This window comes from Anser cygnoides, chromosome 3 (genome assembly GCF_040182565.1).
Source record: "Anser cygnoides isolate HZ-2024a breed goose chromosome 3, Taihu_goose_T2T_genome, whole genome shotgun sequence".
In the NCBI taxonomy this organism is placed as follows: Eukaryota; Metazoa; Chordata; class Aves; order Anseriformes; family Anatidae; genus Anser; species Anser cygnoides.
Genome location: NC_089875.1, coordinates 5,441,488 through 5,465,316, shown reverse-complemented (window position 1 = coordinate 5,465,316; position 23,829 = coordinate 5,441,488). Strand labels below are relative to the sequence as shown.

General features: G+C 38.0%; 1 protein-coding gene across 16 annotated transcripts in view; it reads left to right on the top strand.

The window, feature by feature from the left end:
- The window catches only part of PLCB4 (phospholipase C beta 4), a 202,001-nt gene that overhangs the window by 90,343 nt on the left and 87,829 nt on the right, over nucleotides 1-23,829 (top strand). For 15 of the 16 annotated variants that reach the window (XR_010830808.1, XM_048060780.2, XM_048060775.2 and 12 more), the window contains one exon: nucleotides 19,771-19,871. Coding sequence is in view for 14 of the 16 variants with exons in the window: in XM_013182091.3 (XP_013037545.1) it covers nucleotides 19,771-19,871 (101 nt within the window). In the remaining 2 variants the exon portion in view is untranslated. Of the gene's footprint in view, nucleotides 1-19,770; nucleotides 19,872-20,761; nucleotides 20,840-23,829 lie in introns of those variants that run through there. The other variant, XM_048060788.2, reaches the window with a different exon arrangement.

The following is a 23,829-nucleotide window of genomic DNA, read 5'->3' as shown; positions in this document are numbered from 1 at the left end:
ATTCCTCCTGCTGCATACATAAATTTTAACTTCAAGAAGCCAATTAAATATATGTCAGCATATAAACAAATAAGATTAGCAGTCTGTGGAAAAAGGTAAGATGGTAATATTTATCATAATACTTGGGTGGAGACAGTCTCTTCAAATTCATTAGCATTGCCTATTTTTCTTCACTCTTTTTTTTGTCTTTACAATTTATTGCCATTTTCTGTTCATCATAAATCTATTTCAGTAATTTTCAATAAGTAATACAAGGCTATTAAGTACTGATTTTGTGTCTAAGTATTGCTATGAAGCAGAAGAATGTTACGTTACACAAGAGTAGGGAATGGAACAAGTTAGCTTTAATTTTTCTCCTGTCTTTCTAAGAGGGAGTATTAAGCACGGCACTACATATATAAACAGTACACATCTTGTGTATACAACAAGGATTTACCACCAGGAACATAAAACAAGGTGAAATAGAGATGTTACATATGATCACCCTGGTAATCTTTAAAAATAATATGTATTATTTTTGAGTGCCTGTTAAGTAAACTGGATTCTCTAAACCCAAAAATTTTCTTTTGTAAAATACAAACAAACAAGATGATTGATAGATGCAACTGGTATCCAGCTAATAAAACAGTAAATAGATTCTGTGATGTTAAAGTATAGTGAACATTTAATGGCTCCAAGATTTTAGTCATGTTATTAGTTATTTTTAATTAGGTTTGTTCTGCTGTTGTCCACAATGCACAGAAATCTTCCTTAAGCAATATCTTTGTGAGTTAATTCCACCAATATTCCTCCCAGTTCTTCTCTTTTGCTGTTTATTTTACCTGGTTAATACTGATGTTAACAATATCTATTACTGTTCCTTATTACTGGCTTATTTTCATGCCTTGCTAATAGGAAAACAAACCGAGATGTACAAAAAAATAGTTCATATGATTGGGTTTAGCACAGCTTGAATTTTTGGGTTTTGTGCATTGAGGTAATGTTGTAGTGTTTTCATACTACACAAAACAGGCAGTCAGATTTACGAAGACTTGCTAACAAGGCATATATTCCTTTTCATTAAGTAGGTGGGACTGCCCTGGGAGGAAAATCAAATGTTAAACCAGATCATCTGGTTCTTCATCAAAGCATATGTCCACTGGCTTTTCAGTCGCTGTGCCTTTTACAGACATGTTTCTGTTCAGCATTAGAACACTGTTTTCAAAATTACCTATCGAATGTATTTACATTGCAACTGTACAAAGACCTTTATAAATGACATAGATTTAAGAGCTGGGAAAATTTTTCACAGCCAAACCAAATGATATTGGAGATTCCCAGGTTAATGAATCCCTTTGTCTTTCTGACTCGGGGTGCATGTGTATATATGTGTGTGTGTACAAATATTTAAAACCTATAAGCTGTCTTCTGTTTGATTTGATTTGATTCAGAGCTGATCCAAAATGTTTGTCAAACAACTTTTCTTCCTCCTCCTCTATTAGAATATGACTGAAATATAATTCTAATGATGCTTCAGATGGCTCGTATCACTCAAGACATGCGAGATGCCTCAGAGTTCATTATACTGAAGAGAAATGCCTGTTGCTGCTAGAGCTTCAAACTCTTAATGCAACCAGAGCTGTATGAAATCTTGCAAACTGCTCAAGAAGAACTGAAAAGGATTAACTGAAATTTGTGTGTTTGCAAAAATTTTTGTCTCTTATCGTAATGATATTTCAGATTTTTAAAAAAGTTTTATCTGCAACCACAAGGAAGATGGATGCAGAGACTTTTGCTTAATCATGTGCTATCAAGGGCTTTGGGAAAAGCAAAAAATGTTATGAAAATTGTGGTGAAACTCAGTGTCTCACACAGGGTGCTGCTGGCTGATCCTCTGCAAGCAGAGCAATCGTGACTTGCATCCTTTGCATCTCCCAGGTGTCCCAGAACATCCCATTTCTGTCACAATGTTTATAATCAAGGCACACTGGCCTCTTCCCAGAAGTTGGTTGTTTCATTTCATCTCTGTATGTTGGCTGTTACCATTTATAACTGTTTGCTTATGTCTCTTACAGAATAAGAAAAAATTAGCTTCGGCATTCCATTCGAGATGTTCTGGAGATGAGATCTAGCAGGCAGGTTGCATAAGTTGAAGCATAACTTGCAAATGCCTTATGGGGTTCTTACAGGTTGTTCCTAAGAAGTGGTGTATGAGCTGAGTGCACTGCCTTTTGAGTACATTTTCCGTGGGGAAAAATAAGTGCTTTTTTACAGCTGAATTTGCTTCAGTTTCCTGAGTATAAGTTTTAATCTAATCCTTAAACAGTGCTTTTATTGAAGTAAATTTTCAATTTTGAAGACTAGAGTATAAACCTGGGGTTCATATTTCACTTGTGCTTTGCAGGAGTAATCTTATCTTGTAGTGCACTAGCCTGGAGAAGCTAATTGTTAGAAGACAGAAATCTATTATAGATACTTGAATTTTCACTGTCTTGTTACATAGGAGCAGGTACTGTTTATAGGTTGTGAAAATGAATATTATGGCAATACTGCTAGTATGGAGTAATTTACAGAACATTCAGTAACTGCAGGCTGTTATTTCAACAAAGACAAGTGTTAGTGAAGAGTCTTTGAGAACATTACTGCAGTCTAAAATCATCTCTGCTTCAAAGATGGCTTTATGATGTCTTACGGCTTTCAGCCAGCCTGTTTTGAGTGACTGTAAATGTACTGCAAAGCAGCATTCACACTACAGTTTTGCAGCAGAAGGTATGTTTGCCCTACATACTGTAATGGGTAGAAATACCAAAGATCCCTGGGCAAGCACTGAGTGAGCTGGAAGCAGCCTTGCTGTAGCAATGTGGAGCTCTGCGTGGCTGAGAAGCAGACTAAATTAGCCTGCACGGTGCTTATAGCATCCCAGAAAGCTCAGAGCCTACTTGCACATCTACAAGGTACACTGCACAGCACCAGTGTGCCCACTGAACATTGGAATAAGAGATGCATGCACTATTGTAGTCTGAGCTGCTTTTTCTCTGTTACCAACCTGTGCATCAGAAATACCTGATCTTTGACCAGTGTTACCACTGAGGGACTGACCACCTAGTTCCAGTAGGAAACATCAATTCATGCATGCCAGAAGATTTTTGTGTATGAACAAAATGCTGGATTGAGGTATGCATTCATCCAAGAGTTCTCTGCACTCTTTATACAAGAAAAAGGGATGTATCTCTTAATACTAATGCCTGAAAAAAAAAAGAAGGAAAAATCTTCAGTTTCATATTTTTTTTTGCTTGTTTAATATTGGCTTATATTTTAAGGATTTAACAAATGTTTTTCAAGACTATTTTATAAAGATTAAGTAAACTGGTCTTATGACACATCATTTATACAGCAGTTCTGTGGTGTCCCTTCTTACCTTCGGCCACAGGCGTGGTTACAGAGCAAGTGGGTGGCTTTTCCCTGCAGTGTAGTATTGCAGATTGCACTTTGTGTTCCTCAAGTTCAACTTGTGCGCATGCCAGAGACTACAGTTGTAGGGGTTCAGGTAGCCTGTCTGGAGCTCTTATTTATCATTGTGCCTTTTTGCTAGTTTAGGATCTTGTGACAGTTTTATTCTGGTATCTATTTCATATTTGTGATCCAAAACAAAGGCAAACCTCCTAAGAAAGGCAGATTTGGATAGAACTGACTTTGGCATGTGCCTACCAGGACCCAGTCCAAATGAGAAAGGAAATCAGGTTTCTTTAATTGTAACAGCACACTGTTCATTATAGAAGCTCGAAAAGTGTGGCCTTTGTTTCCTAAACCTGATAGTTTTGCCACAGTGATAGGTTTTTGCATATCTGAGTACCTCATTCCTTCTTATCTCATGCATGAGTTTGGATTTCTGAAGGAAAGTTCAGTTTTTCTACTTATCACATCCAGCACCTGCATAATCTTATATTCAACCTGACTTTCAAGTATTGCCATCCTGAAATTTAAAATCAGGTTTCATAGCGTAAATAAATAAATAAATAAATTGTGCCCTTCTTTGTTCTGCTGTCTATGGGCACACAGGATTTATTTTAAAAAAAAAAAAAAAAAGGAACAAAGTAGCTCTTGAAATTGTTTCAATTTATCAGCTAAGTTAGCAGAAGCTGTGGCTCTAGATTTGTTGTTTTTGCATTAAAGCAGAGTTTGCAGTCTGTGGTAAAATTTACAGGAATAGCAAACTTAGTCTGATTAACCAATTCTCAAACAACAGTCCTCAGAAAATGGAATGCAGAAAACTCAGGGTCCTGAGAGGAAGCATACTAAAAATCAACCCCAAAGTTCCCAAAATCACAATGACTTTTCTCAGTAGTGTGTGTTAGACGAGATTGGCTGGCCTGATATCACAGCTTGCAGCCACCAAAAAAGTTGGTGCTCTTGCATCTCTTGGCCACACACTGCCTGTCTTAGTACCAAAAGGTGCTATGAAGTCTGTTCTTTCTTTGTCTGTGCCAGCCACTTCTGTTTCAGGAAAAGCAACAGCCTTTCTCTTCCCTGTGCTGCTTTTGTCTCCCATCCAAAAAAAAATCCCCAGCAGCGTGGTATCTCAGTAAGTACAGAGCGGGTGCCTTCCTTCAGGAGGCTCCTACCAGCTGCTCAGCATAAGGAGCTTGCAGAGCTCTCTGTTACTCAGGGTGGTGTGGAGCTTTTCAGAGAAATGCTGGCTGAGCCTATTCCTTTTTCCCTGTGTGTGCCATTTCACTCAGATGCCTAGAGGAACTGTGCGTATATACAGCAAAGAAAGGTCTTAATTCAGAAGTGCCACGGCTGTGCAAAGCACCCTCTGACATGAGTGGGAACTGTGCAGGCACAAGGATTGCAGGAGTGGACTGACAAGATGAAAGGCTTATTGACCTAGAAACTGTATTAGTAGTTTTTAAAAAAAATCAATGTGCAACCGTCCTGATCCAAACTTTCAACATGCACACACAGTTGTTTCACAAAAACTTCTTTTCAAAAATTGTCAATTTGCTCTAATATATATAATACTGTACAGTTTTCCACTGTATTGTATTAAGTAGTGCAGTGTCTCAGTGCTTCAAAAACAGTAAGATCACCTCCGGTGATGCTGGAAAACCCTATTCTCACTTTTAACAGAGGGGAACATTGACTTGCTCAACGAAAATGGTACCTTGAGGATGGAAAATAGAAGTGCTCAGTGGTGGGCCAGTACTTTCACTGTACAGGTCTTTCTGCCCAGAGCTTTTTAATGTGGAAAAGCTGCGTTTTTTTTCCTTGGACCAACCTTCCCACAGATATTCCCACGCCCTTGGTTGTTATCCCGTGGAGTGTTCAGTTGTCTCTTCTTCAGCACCTTTGGCTGTGCACCTTATGGTCTGATCACAGAGAACGAGCAATTTAGGGATATTGAATGAGAAATAAGGGCACTTTAAACAAAAAGTCACCCTCAGGGTGTTAAGACTATGCTAATCTGGGAACAAACGGGGTACAGGAAAATGGAAAGTGGGACTTTAATATGTTATTTGACAAGCCAGTTGCGACTGTGCCAAAAAGATGTTTCTGTCACATCACGTTGTCCATGAATTCTTTTGGCAATAGCTGTATTTCCTATGGGAGTCAGCTACAATGAGTGGTGTCCAGGGATAGTGTTTCTTCTCAAGCTTTTTCCATGGTATGCAGCTTAGTTTCCAACACACAAGTCACACATGCTGACAAGAATCAGATGCACCTGTTCCTTGACCACAACCCACTCCACAGATGCAGATTTATAGAGCCTAAAAAGAAAGGGCTGAAGGGTGTGTACCAGTTGAGCTGGGTAATTTCACTGCCAGAGGGTTATTTTTAGTATAAATTGTGTACTTGCATCTAAGTTTAGCATGATTGTAATTATGTCAGAAGTTTTGTTACACAAAAATAAACAGCTGCTAAAGACTGAGGGCAACTAGGGACCATAAAGTATTCAAAGCACTAATTCACATTTGGTAATGCTTTTTCTAATGTGCCCACTGGAATTTCTTGCCAATACTTTACCTTTATTTCCTGCTTTAGCAAACCATCTTGCTCTTTACTAATCTTTACAGAGATTCCTCTGTTTAGTTTCTCCTTTTCTTGTTCACTTGACTGAGAGGTGCTCTTTCATCGTCTTTCCTTCAGCAACATTTACACTTCATTATAAGCTCAAAATTTTTCCTTGCAAAGCAACACTGTACAGCACCGTGTGTGTGTGTGTGTGTGTGTATATATATATATATACAGGGTGTATATTCTCTACCTTCCACTGGGCTTGTCTCTAAAGTCTTGGATTTACAAAGATAACATTTACCATAGCAGAAAGTGTGGTCGGCAGAAGTACAGCGTGCACATTATTGTACTTACCAGGAAAGGAGCAAAGAAGGGGATTGCTAGCCAAGGGCAAAGAACTCTCTTCTTTATGCTTTCAGTCAAAAAACAGTCTAGACATTTTTATCACATTAAACAGTCTGGAGCATTTAATAGGGATGTGACAGGAAGAAAAGCAGTCTGAACTAGCTGACCAGTTTTCTTATGGGAAAAGCCTGCTGGGCCTAAGATATTATTCTGTGCAATGGTAATTACCATGTTGGAAATGCTTAATGGTGATATATGGAGCAAAGCTGGTTTTAGGCATGTAAAAATGTTGCTTTTACCTGCAGGGTCTGCTATGCTTTGCATACGTCACTACTCTTGATTTTGGTGGGCACTGTGCTTGTTTAGTATGTGTACCACTCGGTGTGAAGTTGCAGGAGGCCAGTGTGGAGAGTGGCAGCATTAGTTCAGCACCAAAGAACACCTCAGTGTAATACAGCCCATGCAAATGGCAAAATATTTTTTGTCTCTGTAAGGGCTGTTTTATCAATTTTTTTTTTTTTTTGGTGTAATGAGTTGCATCCTTTGATTCCCACTGCATCTGATGACTTCCAAACTGGCTCTTCTGCCTTTGACCTCCACCCTGTGGTCTAGAATCAGTTGTTGCACCTTCCCAGGCATCTCACCCACACATCCCCTCAATTTGTCTGCAGCAAGGGGGAATGCTGAACTTCTTGTCTCTGGGAGCCATGCCATCCCCACTCCCAAGCTGCCGCAATAAATAACCCCAGTCTGCTCTTGCCTGGAATGTTGGCACTGTTCTTGCCACTTCTTTACCCCCCACACAGACACCAGCATTTTGTTTTTTTGGTCTTTCCTAGTATATATTCCACTCTGTCCCTTCTTTTCCAGCCCTATTGCAGAAACTGAGCTCTGTTTCTGAACAGTCTCTAAAAATAGCCATGCTTGTGCTATCCCAAACCATTTCCATTTCAGCTATTCCAAACTACCCACTGTTCTTCTCTAGCATTGTGAGCCACCTTCCCTTTTCATTTTAGCTTTATTGGCCTTCTCAGGTGCTTCATTGTGCTGTTGAAGCTCACATTTGTGTCAGACATCCTGTCCTTGCTTTCTGCATTTTTTTGCTAGTTTCCTCCTCCTCTTTTTAATTCTTGTGCGCTTTGCTATACATGCCTTTCATTTCTTTCTCCCCAAATGGTTGTACATAATCAATAATGTTTTCATATTCGGGCATGATGTGTGTATTCTCACCTTTCCATGGAGAACGCTTTTTATGTTCCTACCTATGTGAACATGTTCCATTATACACTTGTCTCAGCATGAGGGCAGAGGTATCTTCTGCTCATGCTGTACGTGTCCTTTTCACCTCGGTGGAAGTCGCTCATACCAGCTATGACGTGACAAAGAGAACCGATGAGGCCATTTACTCTGTACTGCGGGCTGGGAAACGTATCGGCTCCCCCCCTCTCCACCCCCTGCTTTTTTTTTCCTGCTGTGTAACACTGAATCACATCTTAATGTTAGGAATTTAGAGAAAGAAAGTCCCTTCGCTCTGGTGTCTCCAGTTGGTCCAGAAAAGTCTGAATAAATCGAATCTCTCAGCATGCTGTAAAGCCTGCTGTTTATTATGAGATGTCAAATAAGTGTTCAAAATGGGTTGTGTATGCCAGCATGCCATACCAGCACCCCTGACTGGCAGACTGACCCTCCTTTTTGTCTCCATAGTGGACAAATAGGTTACATACCAACACTTTTATTTTTATCCCTTTTGGAATACTATGTCAAATCATCCATTTGGAGCAATACAGAAATGTAAGATGCCTTTCTTCCAGAAATCTTCGTGTACATTATGAATAGTTGAACAAGCCAAAATGCAGCCCGCAGCAGGATTTGGAGAGGCTGCTGGCTTGGAACACTCTCCCACCCCTCTCTTAAACAGTTGGCCTGGCCAGTTGTGCCCCAGTTTTTAAACACGAGGTACGTTAATGTTCAGAAAGACATTTTAGGGACATTGTTCTCAAGGAATGTAAACAACTGAAGGCATCATTAATGAGTGCATTAGCACTCCTGAACTGTTTTATCAAATAAACTTATCAGAGATATCTCCTGCAATCTTATTTTACCTCATAGAGACAACTTCTATTCAATAATGCCTGATGTGACAGGAAGCATGCCACAATGTCAAGAGAGTTGTTTTCATATTTACTTAATAGAAGCATATATATAGATCGCACTGTTTTTCTGAGGCAGTGAAAAGAGAATGTGATATCATGTTTCATATATCCCTGTCTTTCATTTATGTTTAACTATGAAATTATCAGCTGAGGGATCAGTGTCATTATTTTTTTTAATGAAAGCACTCTTCCCTGTTCTGTCTCCATAGCTTTTATTGCTTCTGGGCAGTGGCAGAACAACCATTTGAAAAGAACTTTGGCTAAAACAAATTTACAAGAAAGGCTTACTCTGCCACCTACCTACAATAATATAGTAACAATAATAATAATTTCAAGTTCAAAACCAGTATCATTTCCTCTTGAATCTCTATGAAATTAAAGCTGTAAGTAGCTGATAGCTCGGTGCATCTCAAATGTGGCTGTCCATATGTGGGCAGCTGTCCTGCTGGAAAGAGAGCTAGGTTTCCAAATTTTAAGTAACATTTTACTTTTCACCTCGCCTAGTTGTGATACGTTATATTTCAGAACTGTGGCAGTCTCATCTTCAGAAAAAAAATGACCAGTTATGTATTAATGAGTTAATACGGAATGTTCTTGGTGATTAAAGGTGTATAGCATTAATAACTTTTAGTTCTGGGACATCTTGCTGTCACTGCCTTCAAACTCTCTGTACAGATTTAAAAAAAAAAAGTATCAATAAAAGTGTAATTAAGACAAGTCTTGCTAGGCTCATTTTATAGAGGGATAAGAGGAAAATGGAAAGCAGCACAGTGTCCAGCTAGGATTCCAGAGCTGTTTGGCTGAACCTCAGCTGTTACCCAAGTCCCTTGACTCCCAGGTAATCCAAAGGGACTGTATTTTTATTTATTTATTTTTTTTCTCCCCGAACAATTGGTAATGAACATTGTTTCTGCATACAATGAGAGTGTTTTTGAGTGAGGAGAATAGACAAATTGATCCTATACAGCAGTGTTCAGGCCAGACGGTTTGATTATCTTCTTCCATCTGTTAAATGTCACCCCAGTTCCTAGATTTGCTTTTTGCACAGTGCTGTTAAGGTGCATGCCATGAACACCAAGAGTCTTTCTTCTCCTAATACTGACTGGGAGGAATCATAGGAAGAGCTTTCATTAAAGACAATTAATTTGTTCTGTTTCTTTGTATTTTGGTTTGATTTGAAACTTTTTTTTTTCTTTTTTTTTTCAGAAAAATGCAATTAAACTAACTAACCAAAACACAAAAGCTCTGGGGGAGCTGCAGCCTGTGCCAGCCAGGTTCCAGCTGTCCTGCTGCCACCCTTACTAGAGCTCTCCTTATAACACAGAACTAAAGAAGAAAGGCTGCTCCTACCACTCTGTTACCCAGGGTTTGCATTTACCACAGCTGCTGGGGCTGGATTGGTGGACAGCAGGGGATGATTTCCATTCCAGCCAGCTGGTAACACTATGCCTGCACTGAGACTTGAATCAGGGCAGGTGCCAGTGTGGGAGCGAGCAGGATAGCAGGGGAAGTGAAGGCTGATGAAAACAAGAGAAAGGATATTGTGTGCACAAAAGGAAAGAGTGTACTGCTCAAATGCAGATACTAGATCTGTTTCCTACTTTTCATTCCATATTATCTTTTCTTGTTTAAAGAAGGGGATGCAAAAACCTCGAAGGTGCAAGGTGGATGCTAAGAAGAAATCTGAGCAGTGTTATCACTTCTAAAATGCAGGCAAAAATTTTCTGACTAGTGCTGTGGGTTAAAGTGCACCATGAGAATTTTACCTAAATAGTATAAAAAGCTGTATTTTCATAGTGATTGTAGTTTATAGGCTTTGCCCAGGCTACCGATAAATTTGTAATTGATTTAAGTTTTCCACAAATACCTACTTTTAACCCCACCCACAGTACTATCAAATAATGAACGCGTGGGTTTTTTTTTTTTTGCATTAATACATTTTAGATTACCAGAGCGATCTCTAAAGATCATTTCAGCTTTTATCTGATCTTTTAAGCTGGCATTGTGGCTCACTGCTTTTTTCTCAGAAATCTTCTAGAAAACCAGTTAGAATTGAGTCCTGCAGTTATATTGTCGCTTTCCTAATTTCAGATTTTAGAGTAACATCAATGTTCCTTACAGCTTATTAGTTTTTAAAATATCTGTATATTTTGAGCAAATTCATATTAAGCCATGTCAAAACTTTAATAAAGTTTGGTTTGATCTAATGTATCTGACTGTGAAGGGATTATTTCAAACACACAGATTTAGAAGCTAATACAAAAATGTGATCTTGACCTTTCGTTAAATTTTATTAATACAAGTCTGACAAGTCTTGAATGCAAATACCAAATCTGTGTGAATGTTTGGAAACAGACAAGTGTGTCCTCAAGATGTGTTCATGGAGCAGCTGATACTTGTATTTTGCTTTATTTTTGTTTGAGATACTAGCTGATGTTATTTCCATAACTTTTCCTTGCATTTAAAAATGAAAGGCTACTGATATTTGTTTAGTTTGGAAGTTTGTGTTGCTTTTTTCACGGTATTTGTAAGTAATAATTTGGTCTTAGACTTTTGCAGTTGTCTTATGGCCTGGGATCCCTGAACTATTGCATCATAACAGGAATGCTTCTACATTAAGGTTATTCGGTGTTTTTTCATACTTCCACCTGAATACTTCCTAGCATTTTAATTTTAAACATGTATTTATGTATTCCTATCACATTGAAGTACAGGCCTCACTTCTGTTTGAGACTTCTTAGAGCACTTAAACCCCAGAAAGAGACTACAAAGAAGAAACTCATGTTCTAAATGTCAAAATCGTTAATATTTTTAATTAAAATAACTGACACGTCATAGAGGTGTACCTAAAAGGGAGAAACAGAATTCACAGTTTTAAAAGATATGTTAGCTGTCAGTTGCAGATTAAGTGGCAGTACAAATTAAGTATGGTGTTAATTGCCCAAATATTATACTGAAGAGTCTGTTGTTTTATTTAGTTTTTAATAAATCAGATGTCTCTTTCCTGTGGGACTCATTGCTGTAATTATATCAGGTGTCAGATTTAAAAGACCATAAAGAAAGGATTTAGTGTCAAGTAATTCAGGAAATATATGATCTTTTGCAAGTGATATGTATTTGATGGTGGTGGTGTTTTTTGTTTTTGTTTTTTTTTGATTGTTCTATGAAGTAGAAGTTCTTTGTTTTAACATTCTGCATTTGAAAGCCAAGGAGTGAAGTAATTAAAGTTAATAAAATTCATTGCTTCTTAAATCAAGATACATGTTATACATACATTATATGCTATAGCAATTCAGAAAAGATTTTGACAATTATTACACAAACCATTGCTTTCATCTACGTCCAATTCACTCTCAATTACTACCTGGCGAGGAGATGACTTCAAGGAAATGGCGTGTTTGATATTATGCTAAAATATTGAATGCCTCTAACAATTCTGTTGTTTAACTAAAGATAAACCCGATGTCTTCAACTCTTTTACACAATTTTATATATGGTTAGTGTTGATTATTAGAATGAGACAAAACAGGAAAAGTTCTAGGAAAAGGTTCGACATATGCTCATGTTATGAAATTACCTTCTCTTGACTGGTCAGAGCAATAAATTATTTTTAGAGGGGTACTGAAGAATACATGTAAATGAAAATTAATTATCATTATATGTTTAATGAGGCATTTTGCTAAGTTCTGTGTACAATTGACAGCATTAAGTGTAGGTCAGTTCCTGATATCATCCTTTGGGAAGATCCTTGCCTTTTGCTTTCACTGTTACAAATTTGAAAATGTAAACATCAAAGTTTCCATCACCAAAAGGAAAGAACAGTAACAAAAAACTACTTATTCCATAAAGTTTATGCTTTTGTATGATTTTTTAGCACTTAAATTTTTACTGACTTTCCATTATGTTAGGATAGCTCTGAAGTTAGCTTTACTATTCAAAACATATGTTTCCTAGAGATGCGTCTAGATGAGCTTCTGTTTTCATTGTAGGAGTTTCCTCATGCACTATCAGTAAAAATTTACCCCTTTTTTTTTTTTTTTTTAACACTTTGCTGTTGAAATTGCCAAGTTGCTTTTGTTTTTCTTAGCACTTCAAGTGGCACTTATCTAAAGGCTCATTTTGGTCAGCATATAAGCTAATAATTGTAGTTTGCAATGGTGGCATATGAGGACTGATTGCAGTCTTGTCAGAATTTATGTGAAGAGTTGAAATGACTTCAGTGATCCCTTTTGAATTGATCCAAATTGAAGAATCTGCTCCAGTGACTCTGTTGCTGCTGAGCTTAGGAATAATTTACCTTTTCAGGACTAAGTATTTGCTTTAAGCATGAGATGGCTTAATTGGCTTTCTGTTTTCCAGTGGAGTGAGGAGTTAGGCCTGAATCATCTAACTGAGAAGCTTTCCTTAAGAGCCCCATTTAAATATACTTCTAAAAGCCAGAACACGTTCTTGTTATGCTGTTGCAAACGTACTTTACCCAGAATAAATTTCTTTACATACCACTATGTTTCTTTATGTACGGTAGACTTCTCAGGAAGTGTAAAGCTCCTCAAAAAAGGATGGGTCGTAAGTACTTAGGGCGTATTATGAGAGAGTTGGAATGAATGGGAATGAACTGGGCAACACTGTAAGTATTAACAGATGAGGAAGGCCTTGGGACAAATAGAAAATCAGCTAAGGAAGCAGGGAGGTCATGTTTGGCTCCTCTGGTCTATCAGGAACTCTACTCGTTAGAGATAATGGCTGTCATCAGAGGTAATGACTGAAGCACAGTTCAGACCTTATGTTGAGGCAGGGCCATCTCATTTTCAGCACTATGGCGTAAGCAATTTTTGTTTTCTGCTGTCAGCAGCAGAGAGACTCATTTCTTGGCCTGAAGCAGAGCTCTGCAGTGGGCAGCCCCACTGACCTTGTGTGAAATGCTAAAGAGGTTAGTGACAAACAGGCCACTTGTTCTGGGCTAACCTCTGAGGTGCCCCTGCATGCCAATGCATTCCAGCAATTAAAACAAAATCGAAAACGAGGCCATTACTTAAACAATACATTTTCAATGCCTGAGCTCTGTTGTATGTCTTTTCTTGCTTCTGGACCTTGTTTTTTGGGAGAACTGTTAAGTTGCTTGCATTAGCTGTGGGAATAATGTGTTTAAAAATAACCTGCTTGAAAGAGCATTCTTTTTTTAAAAACAACAACAACAACAAAATATGGCTGTGGAAGGGCCTGGTGAGCTGTGAAAACTTGGAATTGCTTTAAAAAATAGTATGGATGCTGCAGAAATTCAGCAGTGTGGCTCTCACCATTACATTTTACATAGGACTTGCACTGTAGCTGCTCTTATTTTCTAAATTTTCTTGAAACTTGCTCTGAATTTTAAGTTCTAGAGTAGAAACCACATTTTCTGGTTTAAAAAACAGCCTTTCTATGCATTTTTCATGTGATAATGCTGGCACATTTAGGACCAAGTAAATTTGACTGTGACGAGTAAACACATGAAGATCTGAGTCTTCTTCCAACAGAGATCTAGAAACAATTGAGGCATTTGCATATGACAGTGCTTCAGGGTAAAAAACAAGTGTGGCTTTTTTATAAGAACTTCAGCGTTGCACTGCCTGATCAGCAGGAGCCTTGCATAGCTCTGGATCACAACCCTGCAACTATATCCCTGCAGGTAGACTTTCTGGATTGGAATGAATACCACAACAAACCCAAGAAGTTACACAGGCCTGCTGATGTGGATCTGGTTGTCTTTGTTATGACAAATCTTGTTTACTAAAGAGGAGTGGTGGTGAAGGATGTATATACTTCAAGAGGGGAAAGAGTAGGAAATTCATTAGTGTTTTTTTTTTTTTTAAAGTTGTTTCCTTGTAACTGTAAGAAAAATATATATGACAGAGCAAGATTGCTAAACATGTTTTGTGGCTGCTTATACTTTGCCCCTGTAAACCACCCAGACAGTAACCAGTGCACTCTTTAGGGAGCGTAATTTGATGAGGTGAGTGGTGAAATGGCTAACAGAGTGTGTGGAGCCTCCTCACCTTCTTTCACTCAGCAGGTAGTGATTCATTCCAGAGGCAAAAATAGTAATTACTAAAAAAAAAAAATAAAAAATTGTACAGGTATTGTTATAATGCTCGGGGCTAAGCAAAATGGAAATTGTGAGTTACTGCGTTTTAGGCTGGGGGTGTCAGTTCTAAGGAATACTGCTGTCCTTTCCAACAGTGTCTCAACATTGACAGGATGTTTATGGGATCCGAGGAGTATCCTATCCATCATGCTAGCCAGCCCTGTGGGTTAGTTTAGAATATCACCTCTTTCCCCAAACATTTGTCTGTTTTGTATTAACAGAATCCTTTCCTCCTCCTGTTCAGCCACACCTTGTCTTTAGTTTGGTCAAAGAACGAAAACAGGATTTATAATCCTTTCACCCCCCACACCCCAGATTTAGCGTAGTACAGCAAAGAAGACTTCTGTGTTAAATAACGCTGTTCTGGATATGGTTAATTTTGTGTCCTAACTCTTTGGGTACTCCAGGTGAATCAGAAGGTGTGTGTTTTTTTTTTTTTTTTTTTGTGTGTCCCAAATTATGACCTCAGGCATAAATCAGTATTGAAGGAAAGGGAGATTGCTCAGAAGGCATTTAACTACCGCATTTGAGACTTTACCTGCTTCTCCCTTGTGGTCATTGATCAACTCCTGAGGTGTATTTTATGAGTGTTTTTTTCTGCTTTTGTGAATGGTATGTATTCAGAGACATTTTTATACTTAAAGAATTCTATGTCAGTGAAAACATTTTTAATTTTTAAATGTTGTTTTAAAATTTTAACTGAGTGAAATTTTTTAGAATGACTGTTTTTAAGTTTTGTTCTTAAAATCTCTCCCTCTCCTAGTTGAATCTTCACACTTAATAGTTATTAAATTTTGTTAAAGAGAGTACTTCTTGATTTTCATCCTGGCAATGGTGTATGCATGCATATATTTGCAATCAAATGCATGTTGGAATGCTGTGTGTTTTGTTTGTTTGTTTGTTTTAAGCTTTGCTCAAACTGCTTAGTAGTTGATGAAGATTTAGAGTTCCAAAAAGTGGCAAGGGAGTGTTTTATATTTTCTTTTGGTGATCTTAAAAGCTGAGAGGTTTGTGGAAGAACAGATTTTTGAGAGGAGTGTAAGAAATGTGAGAGACTGAGAAGAGGTTTTCTAAAAGGAGAGAAAAATTTCTTCACCTTCTACTCAGCTGCCAAAGCATATGGCTTAAAAATCTTGTTTGTTACGATTTGTCTGAATCCTTGCTATGTGTACGCAAGCCATCTTTCCCTCACACTTCATCTGTCTTAGTTCATCTGTAAACTGTGAGACCTGTGAGAGAGTAGAGCTAAGAAGAGATTGGTGAGGTGGTAATAACAATGAGCTTGAGTCCCTGACACAGAACTTGATTGCTTGCTAAATCATGAGCAATCAAGCGTGTTTTCTTGCAGCTAAATGCAAGGTTATGCAAATAAGAAGTAGGAGAATTATTCCAGCTTGTATGATAGAGGGCTGTGTTGTTTTGTGTGTCCTGGTCCAGACCCCCGACCTCAGAAAAACAGCTGGGAAACTGGAGAGGGTTCGGGCTGACACCAAGATTTGTAAAGTGTGCATTGCAGCAAGAAACTGAGGAGCTCAATCTATTTAATTTCAGTGATGAAGTAATGAGACAACTTCATTGTACTAAGCGCTCAGACAAGGATAATATATCTGTAAAGAAAGTCATGTTTCAGTGACTGGATGATGAACTCAACCAAGTTGAAATTGTCAATAAAGTGCATGTCTGTAGTGTGAAAGTAATAACTCTTTCTGGAAGATAGGTGTCCCTTCAAGCACTTGCTACATACAGGATTCGGAGTGGCAGATGCTGGATGAAATGTTATGATGTATCTTGTACAGGGGTTCAGAGCAGTTGCAGAGCTTTTAGGTTTTAAAATCTGTCTGTATGGGGTTCAGTGTCTGTTTGGAGAAGAAGAAAACAAAGGTTGAAGGCTGTGGATGTAGTAAAGGGACTGTTGAAGAGTATTCTTCACAGCCTTAAAAGTGTCATCACATTGCTTATGATTTAGCACAGAACGTATCTGCCTTTCCCAGAAGGACTTCACATGCTGGCACTGTGTATTACTACATAAACTACCTATCACATTAAAGTGACTTTTCTTCTTGGGAACATTCTGATAGTAAAAGTCATTTAAATAGATAAAAGCATGTTTATAGGGGAATGGTCAATATACTGTCAAAATGGAGTGTTTATCGCTTCAGGTGTGTATGTTTTAAGTTACCTTTAAATCTAAAGGGTATTTTCCCAAGATTTTTGAGGAGTTGCTGTATAGTATAGGATTTTGTTGGTGCTGGTTTCAAATTTTGCCGTTTGTAAAGCCTGTGAAGTAAGACAACTTATTTTTGAAGATGTTTCTCTAAATGTAGCTTTGTTGTAAGAACAAGCACTACATTTTCAAGGTGCTGTGATTACCGTGAGCTACTTTGTGAAGTCTGAGAGTTGTGTAGAACAAGACACTATCATGCTACTGCAATGGGAAGTCCGTCCTACTATACAGCTTTCTCCATAGAATGACAAAAAAGCAGCTCTGTGCCAGCTTAAACCAGGAGAGAACCTAAAATTATAAGCACATTTAAAACAATAATAAACATTCAATAATTTGGCACATTCCCTGAAAGGATCTCAGAACATTGCAGTCCTCATGAGGAAGATATTACTGCTCTTTTACAGAGTAGTAAGAACCAAATGCTCGGGGGGAGGCTTTTTGCAGAGTAATAAATGTAGCTGATCACTTCTTGGTCCTAGTTCTTTGCTCTCTATTTTGTTCAAATCATCTCTTCATAACAAAAACAAAAGAAAACCAACCAACCAACCAAAACAAACAAGCAAACAAACAAAACAACAACAAAAAAGGATGAATATTTAAAAGAAGGGAACACTTAATGGTGTTGTATATTATTGTCAAATTGTATTTTTGATAGTTACAGAGAATGAATTCATATAACTTACAAGGCTTTGGAAGCATAATATGCATGTTTATACATCAATGACCTAAAAAGGGCAGGAGATGAGGAGGAGGAGATAGGCAGCATCAAAATGCATTTTGCATGTTTTGTTTTTTTAAGTAGGGATATTTTTTTCAATATAGAACTATCAAAAGTAACTGTTCTTAAAGCTAGTGTTAGATGGAGTCCTTAATAGTATTTGCTGAGTCCTTTTGTTGTTTTTTCTTGCTGGAACATCTTTGATAGGAATGAGAACATGACGGAGAAGGAGGGCACTGCAAAATTCTTATTTTTTAAGCACTTGTATCTATTCTGGGTTTAAAGTTCAGTCAAAGTAGCCATTTCAGTCTAAGAGCATCACTGAAGGATTGTTACCTAATCGGTAATATTTTAGTCTCCTATTCAGAGTTTTGGTATAAGTAAACACTACAAAGATGGTTTGCATAGCATAGATTACACAGGCTGTCATACTTTCCCTTTAATTTTATGTATGCTTTTTGTTCTGCTCACTTAGACAAACTTTGTTTGGGCTAGGTGCCTGCACTATAACAGAGTAAGAATTGTGCTGGTTGCACTTACTCCGTATCGTGTTGCTAGGGTTGATCAATAGTAGATAAACGTAAGACTAAGGCAAGCATAGAGAGATCTTCTCCCCAGAATTTGCTTCCTGAAATTATTAGATGTTTCTCACCTTCAAAAACTTGTTGAACCTCATTTCAAATACACTGGGGGGAGAAGCAATTGTGTTTTCCTGGGCTAACCTCACTTTGGCAGCGGGGGTCCACTGCCACCTTCCAATAGCAGTACCTTCAACGTGGTGAGGACTAGGGAGGAAAGTGTGGTGAAAGAGCAGGATTATGGGATGGCAACTTCCTCTTTTCTGTACATCTGTCCAGCAAAGGTAAGAGTAACCAGTGCGAAGTTTAGGGCTGGTGAAGACTGCTGTTTCTTGATGCAAAGGGAATCAGAAAACTGAGTTACGAGTTGCAGCCCTGAGTTTGCTTTTAGAGCAGTGTGGCTTCAGATGGTTGCCATGTGTAGGATGGACTTTATTTGTTATGGTCTTAACATCTGCGTGTTGCTTTGTTGTGAAAGACACATCTTTCTCTTGGTGCAGTGTTTGTGCAGTCTTTTATTCCTACATTGTATAATACCACCTTTCCTGAGCAGTGTGTCTGGAGCAGTTGTCAGAAGAGGGTTAGGCCAAGCCCATAAGAACAGGGCAAGGTGTTTTTTGCCTGTGAAATAGGCAGGAGCACGAGGGGTCAGATTATTGTGACTGTGTGCTCCATTTGTCTTAATACATCGTTTCATGGAATGGATTTGCTGACATCTGTGAGTCAGTCCTATCATGCTGCTGCCAAGTGTATTCCCTCTCACGCAAAGCTCTGGCCTAGCGTATGAAGGAGTAACCAAGATGGTGTTAGTAAGCAGGCATGACGCAGATGCTGTTTAAACTTTGCAGAGAATGTAGTTGGAACATTTTGTGGTGTACAACAACATAACCTAGAAAGCACCAAGGTGATGGAAAAGATACTGAATAATTTGATAGGCTTTGTTGTAAGGTCTATATGTTATGACTTCTGTATTGTATTCTAAATTAACAGTTTCTTTTATTTGCATTCCTAAACTTACACAAATGAGCAATGCTGCTAGCTAGTTTCATTTAATGGCCTATATTCCTAAACAGTTTTTTTCCCCATGAATTTGGACCTATATATTATGTGTATATTGTTTTATGTGTAAAATATTACTGTAAATAACTATAACTTTAAATAATATTGATGGATTTTGAAACACAAAATTCAGAGGGGTAAAAAATGTTTTGTCTAGGTAGTATGCAATTTAGTGTATTGGAAAAAAAATAAATCAGTTTATGTAATACTTGATGTTTTCCTCTGAAAAGAAGTACTCCTGTGTGCTATCAGTTGTGACATTTTGTGTCACCTAGGGCTGCATTAATCCCAGCCTCATTATACTCTAGAAGTGATACATCAGATATTTAAACTAAAGCAATGTTACAGTGTCAAGTGTTTTTTCAAATAGTTGACACACATTTAATAATAATTTTTCATTTGAATTACTAAACAAAAATATTCTAGTGAGGAAAACTTCATTTGGAAATGCACTGTGACTTTTTAATATTCCTGTGTGAACGAAAAAGGTAAAAGTCACTATTTTTCCTGTTTAGACTTTGAAATACTCCTTTTAAAAGACAGCAATTGAACTCTGCTCTTTCATTCCATTTCAGGTTTTTCTTCTGTAATCATGGCAAAACCATACGAATTTAACTGGCAGAAGCCAGTTCCCTCTTTCATGCAAGATGGAGCTGTGTTTGATAGATATGAAGAGGTAAGAGGCCATTTAATGCATTTGCATTTAATTTGCTATTCTCTTTATATATGTAGATGTTTCAGAATATTTCATGCTTTGTTTTCATTGTACATAAATTTTCACATAACTGCAGAAATGTGTTTGGGGAGAAAATATCATTACAATTCATTGCTATACAGATTTTTGCTTTTAAAAGAAATAACATTAAAATATGTTTAATCCCAATGATTTGCAATAAATCCTGAGCAAGAGAAAGGGAGATTAGAATCAAAATATCTGTAATGCTCATAAAGTTCTCATCTTTGCAGTTCCGTAAAGCATATTACTGAACAAAGTGCATCTTTTAAATGTATTGGTTTGGGGTGGGGGGAAAGATTATGTCTTTTTAGATACAAACTGAGGACCTGCATGTTATAGAGGAAAGTAAGAGAATACAAAGCATTTATATTGTGATTCATATGCATAATTTGAGATCTGGAGTGGTTTTAACTCCTTTACAAAATCAACCTGTAATCTTTCTGAAATGTGATTACTGTGATCCTGGTTTCACCTGTACTTTAATCCAAATCTATTAAAGGAATGCAAATTAGGACATTTTACACAGGCAGCCAAAATAAAGTGCTGAGACATTTACCTTACATTCAGCATTGATATACCTGTGAGAATAATTTTATCAGGGACTATTTTTAATCATTTGGACAGGAAGTGAGTCCCTTCAGGGATATTATGATATTCTCTTAACCTTTTGAAATGTAGGTAAAATGTATTTTTTATCATGAGAACCGACAAGGTAAGGACAGTTATTTTACCGTGTATGTTCAGTTTTGGGGACAGAGAAACTAAGAAGGTACTAATAGACATTGAATGACCTAAAAAGGAGGTTCCTAAAAGCTCTGTTTTTCCTTCAGTAAATGGTATTCCAGAAATTCAGTCTGTGAGCATCCAAATGAGGAGTTATGGACCATGGTGGTTCTCTTGCACCTTAGGTGAGAATGATACAGAAAAGAGTTCAAGTGCTCAGATCTCAGTGTGGAATCAAGAATGCTCAGTGTGGCACACGTGTCCTTGATGCAGTGATAGGGAGAAAAAGACATCTTGAAATGAAATTCTTTTGTACGGTAGGTTGGTGTGCTCAGCATGCACTCGTGGAAGACTAGCCAACAGATAACGCTGTGCATACATGGGGTTAAATGGTAGAACCAGTAGTCTTGGTCTTCCCAGCTGAATTTATTGCCTTCCAAAACTCCACGGAAAGGGGGATCCTACTTGCCACCTTTGGAACAGAATTTTCTCTGTCCATCCATGTGACAAGCGCCATCTACATTGCTGCAAGTTTTGCTACAGTTCACTCCAGGTTTGCTATTGTACAGTTGGAAGCCTGGTTTGTTTTATTGAAAGGGACTCTTCTGGAAACATTAAAAGGCTTTCACTTGGGTAACTTGGGTATATTTCATCTGCAATTTACAAGGAATCATCAAGGGCTGTAAGAAAACAGTGACTCAGAAGTTAAGATCTGTAGCCTGTAAACAGTGAGCACTAGATGGTGTAGCTGTTTGATATTGTCAGATTTATGATATACATAGGCAATGATTTAATTGTGTTGTGGTAGTAAGTAGATAGCCTACCTAAGAGAAAAACACCGTTGCTTTAGTCATGTTATGCAAGCATAGCAAGATCCAATTCTGTACTGTAAGGCTTGCAATTTTCAAGATAAATATTTCAGATCTGGCCTTCTCATTCTAATTGAGGTTCTGTACTTAATTCCCCAACCTTAACAGAAAGACCATATGGGAAAAAGATAAATGGCAAGTGAACTGAGGTCACACGACAAGTCAGTGTAGAACTGGGGCTCAGGAATATTGGTCGAGGGTCTTGGTGACTGAATAGCTCTAGTACAGCATGGGAGGTCTTTTTTGTGCCCAAGTTTCGTTGAGTGTCTAGAAAAATCTAGGGTTACTGTAATGTGGAGCAGTGTCTCTATCCATCTTTTTCCTGATGGGGGAGTCCCTTAACTGGCAGAAATACGAAGTGGCAGAAATGTATTTTGAGCAAAGCATTATCATATTTGACTGCTGAGAAGTCTGAGTCTAGAAGAGGAATGTCTCAGAATATGGGAAGAAAAAATCAGACGTGATTAGGAACGTTGCTAGTCAAATTGCAAGTACATGGTCTGATGGTAGGTACTTTCTTTACAGTGCAAGAAGACAAATTGCAGGAAAAAAAGTAATTTAGTGAAAAGGGTCAAGGCTAGGGTGGGACGTCAGCATGAATGCAGTTTACATAAACACCTTTGTGAAAACATTTTTGTTACATCAAGAGCTTTTGATAGGCGGGGATGCAATAACTGACAAAAAAAAAACGGCTTGCCTTTTATTGTATGAGTAATCTCTCTGGAAAATGCAAGAGGCACTCATTTTGATTGGTAGCTAGCTGTGTTTTTATATGAAACATTGCAGGACTCCAAGGGCTGTAAAACTAGTAAATCTGAGTTGTCTGGCAATAAGTACATTTCATGAGGGATGAGTGCTAGGGTGAAGGCAGGAAAATAGAAGCTGTGGTGGAGAAAGATGAGCAGAGCAGTACATGCTGGAAACTTATTTGTAGAGGTGTTGGCTCAGGCTAAGCTACAGCAACTTTCTATTTTCTATCTCAGTTCCCTGCTTGTAAAATTAACATAGTTGTTTGCTACTTGGATGGAAAACTACAGTCCTTAAGTTGTGTAAATCTCATTTGATGACAAAAAAAACATTGTCCAGAAGTGGTAGACACCATTCAATAACGAGTGTATCCAGGGAAGAGGAAGAATTATCCCAAGCACAGCATAGCCCCTTTGGCTGCCTCCATCTAGGAGGGCTCAAAGACATTACCAAACTCTGGATCCAGGTACTTGCTTGACTTTGTGCCTGGTGTGAAGTCGGGATAAGACCTAACTGGAATGTGAGTATTCTTCAGCCCACCTGAGGCCCTTGTGCCATGGCAGACACCAAAAAGACAGTGGTGGTTGCCCCATGAAGTCCCTCATCCCAGGCTGAGCAGGGGAGCAGCCCCAGAGTCACCCAGTGAGACAAGTCTGTCCTGGGCAGAGTTACTGACTTACAAGTGTGCTCCAAGGACTGAAGGCGTTGGAGTTTTTACCTGTTTTGTTACCTCAATTCAGATTGTTCTGTATGTAAGACCTTTTACTCTGGAAACACCTCTGATGTTATGGCTGGTCTTGCTTATATGCTCAGAGGAAGACAGGGAATATCAGAAAGGTATCTCAGCCCTGAATGCAGAGCAACACTTTGATCTCTGAAACAGTAAGCAGTGCTGTAGCCTGCCCCCATGCTTGTTGGATTTCAGTTAAGGAAGTAAGGAAGTCCTGGATCCTTTTTTATTGAGAAAATGATTGATTCTGCACAGTGTTATCCTACATTTTAGCTTAATTTATGATGCATTAATTGGGGCTGGAGGTGTGTGGAGGAAATTTGTTTTTTTTCAGCTAATCTGATATTTTGCCTTGTCTAGTCCCTCTGGTATGCTATCCTTTCTTGATTTCTCTACTAATCAATATCCTTCAAATTCTGCTTGCCAGATACTCTGGCTAAAAAATACTCGTGGCATACATACTATCATAGTCTAACATACAAGTGCTTCCCAGTTTCTGAATGTTAAAATAAAATGTGGTCATTTGATCCTGAAGGTAATGCTGGCAATTACATAATTTTGAACTTAGTTTGAGTATAGTTTGAAGTATTCAGTTTTCAATAAATATTTTTGAAGTTCCATTTCATTAAGGTTTTTGAGCTAAGAATTGGTGCTTTTATTAAAAAAGAAATGTTATACTTGCAAAGCAAAGTATGAAAATACTAAGTGCATCCTAGTGTTTCAAATGTTGGCAAAAAAACAAATCATTAAAAATGATCATTTTTTAAAAGCCTTCCTTCTCACTTCTGATTGCTTAGGAATGGCAAATTCCCCAGGAAGGCACGTGGGG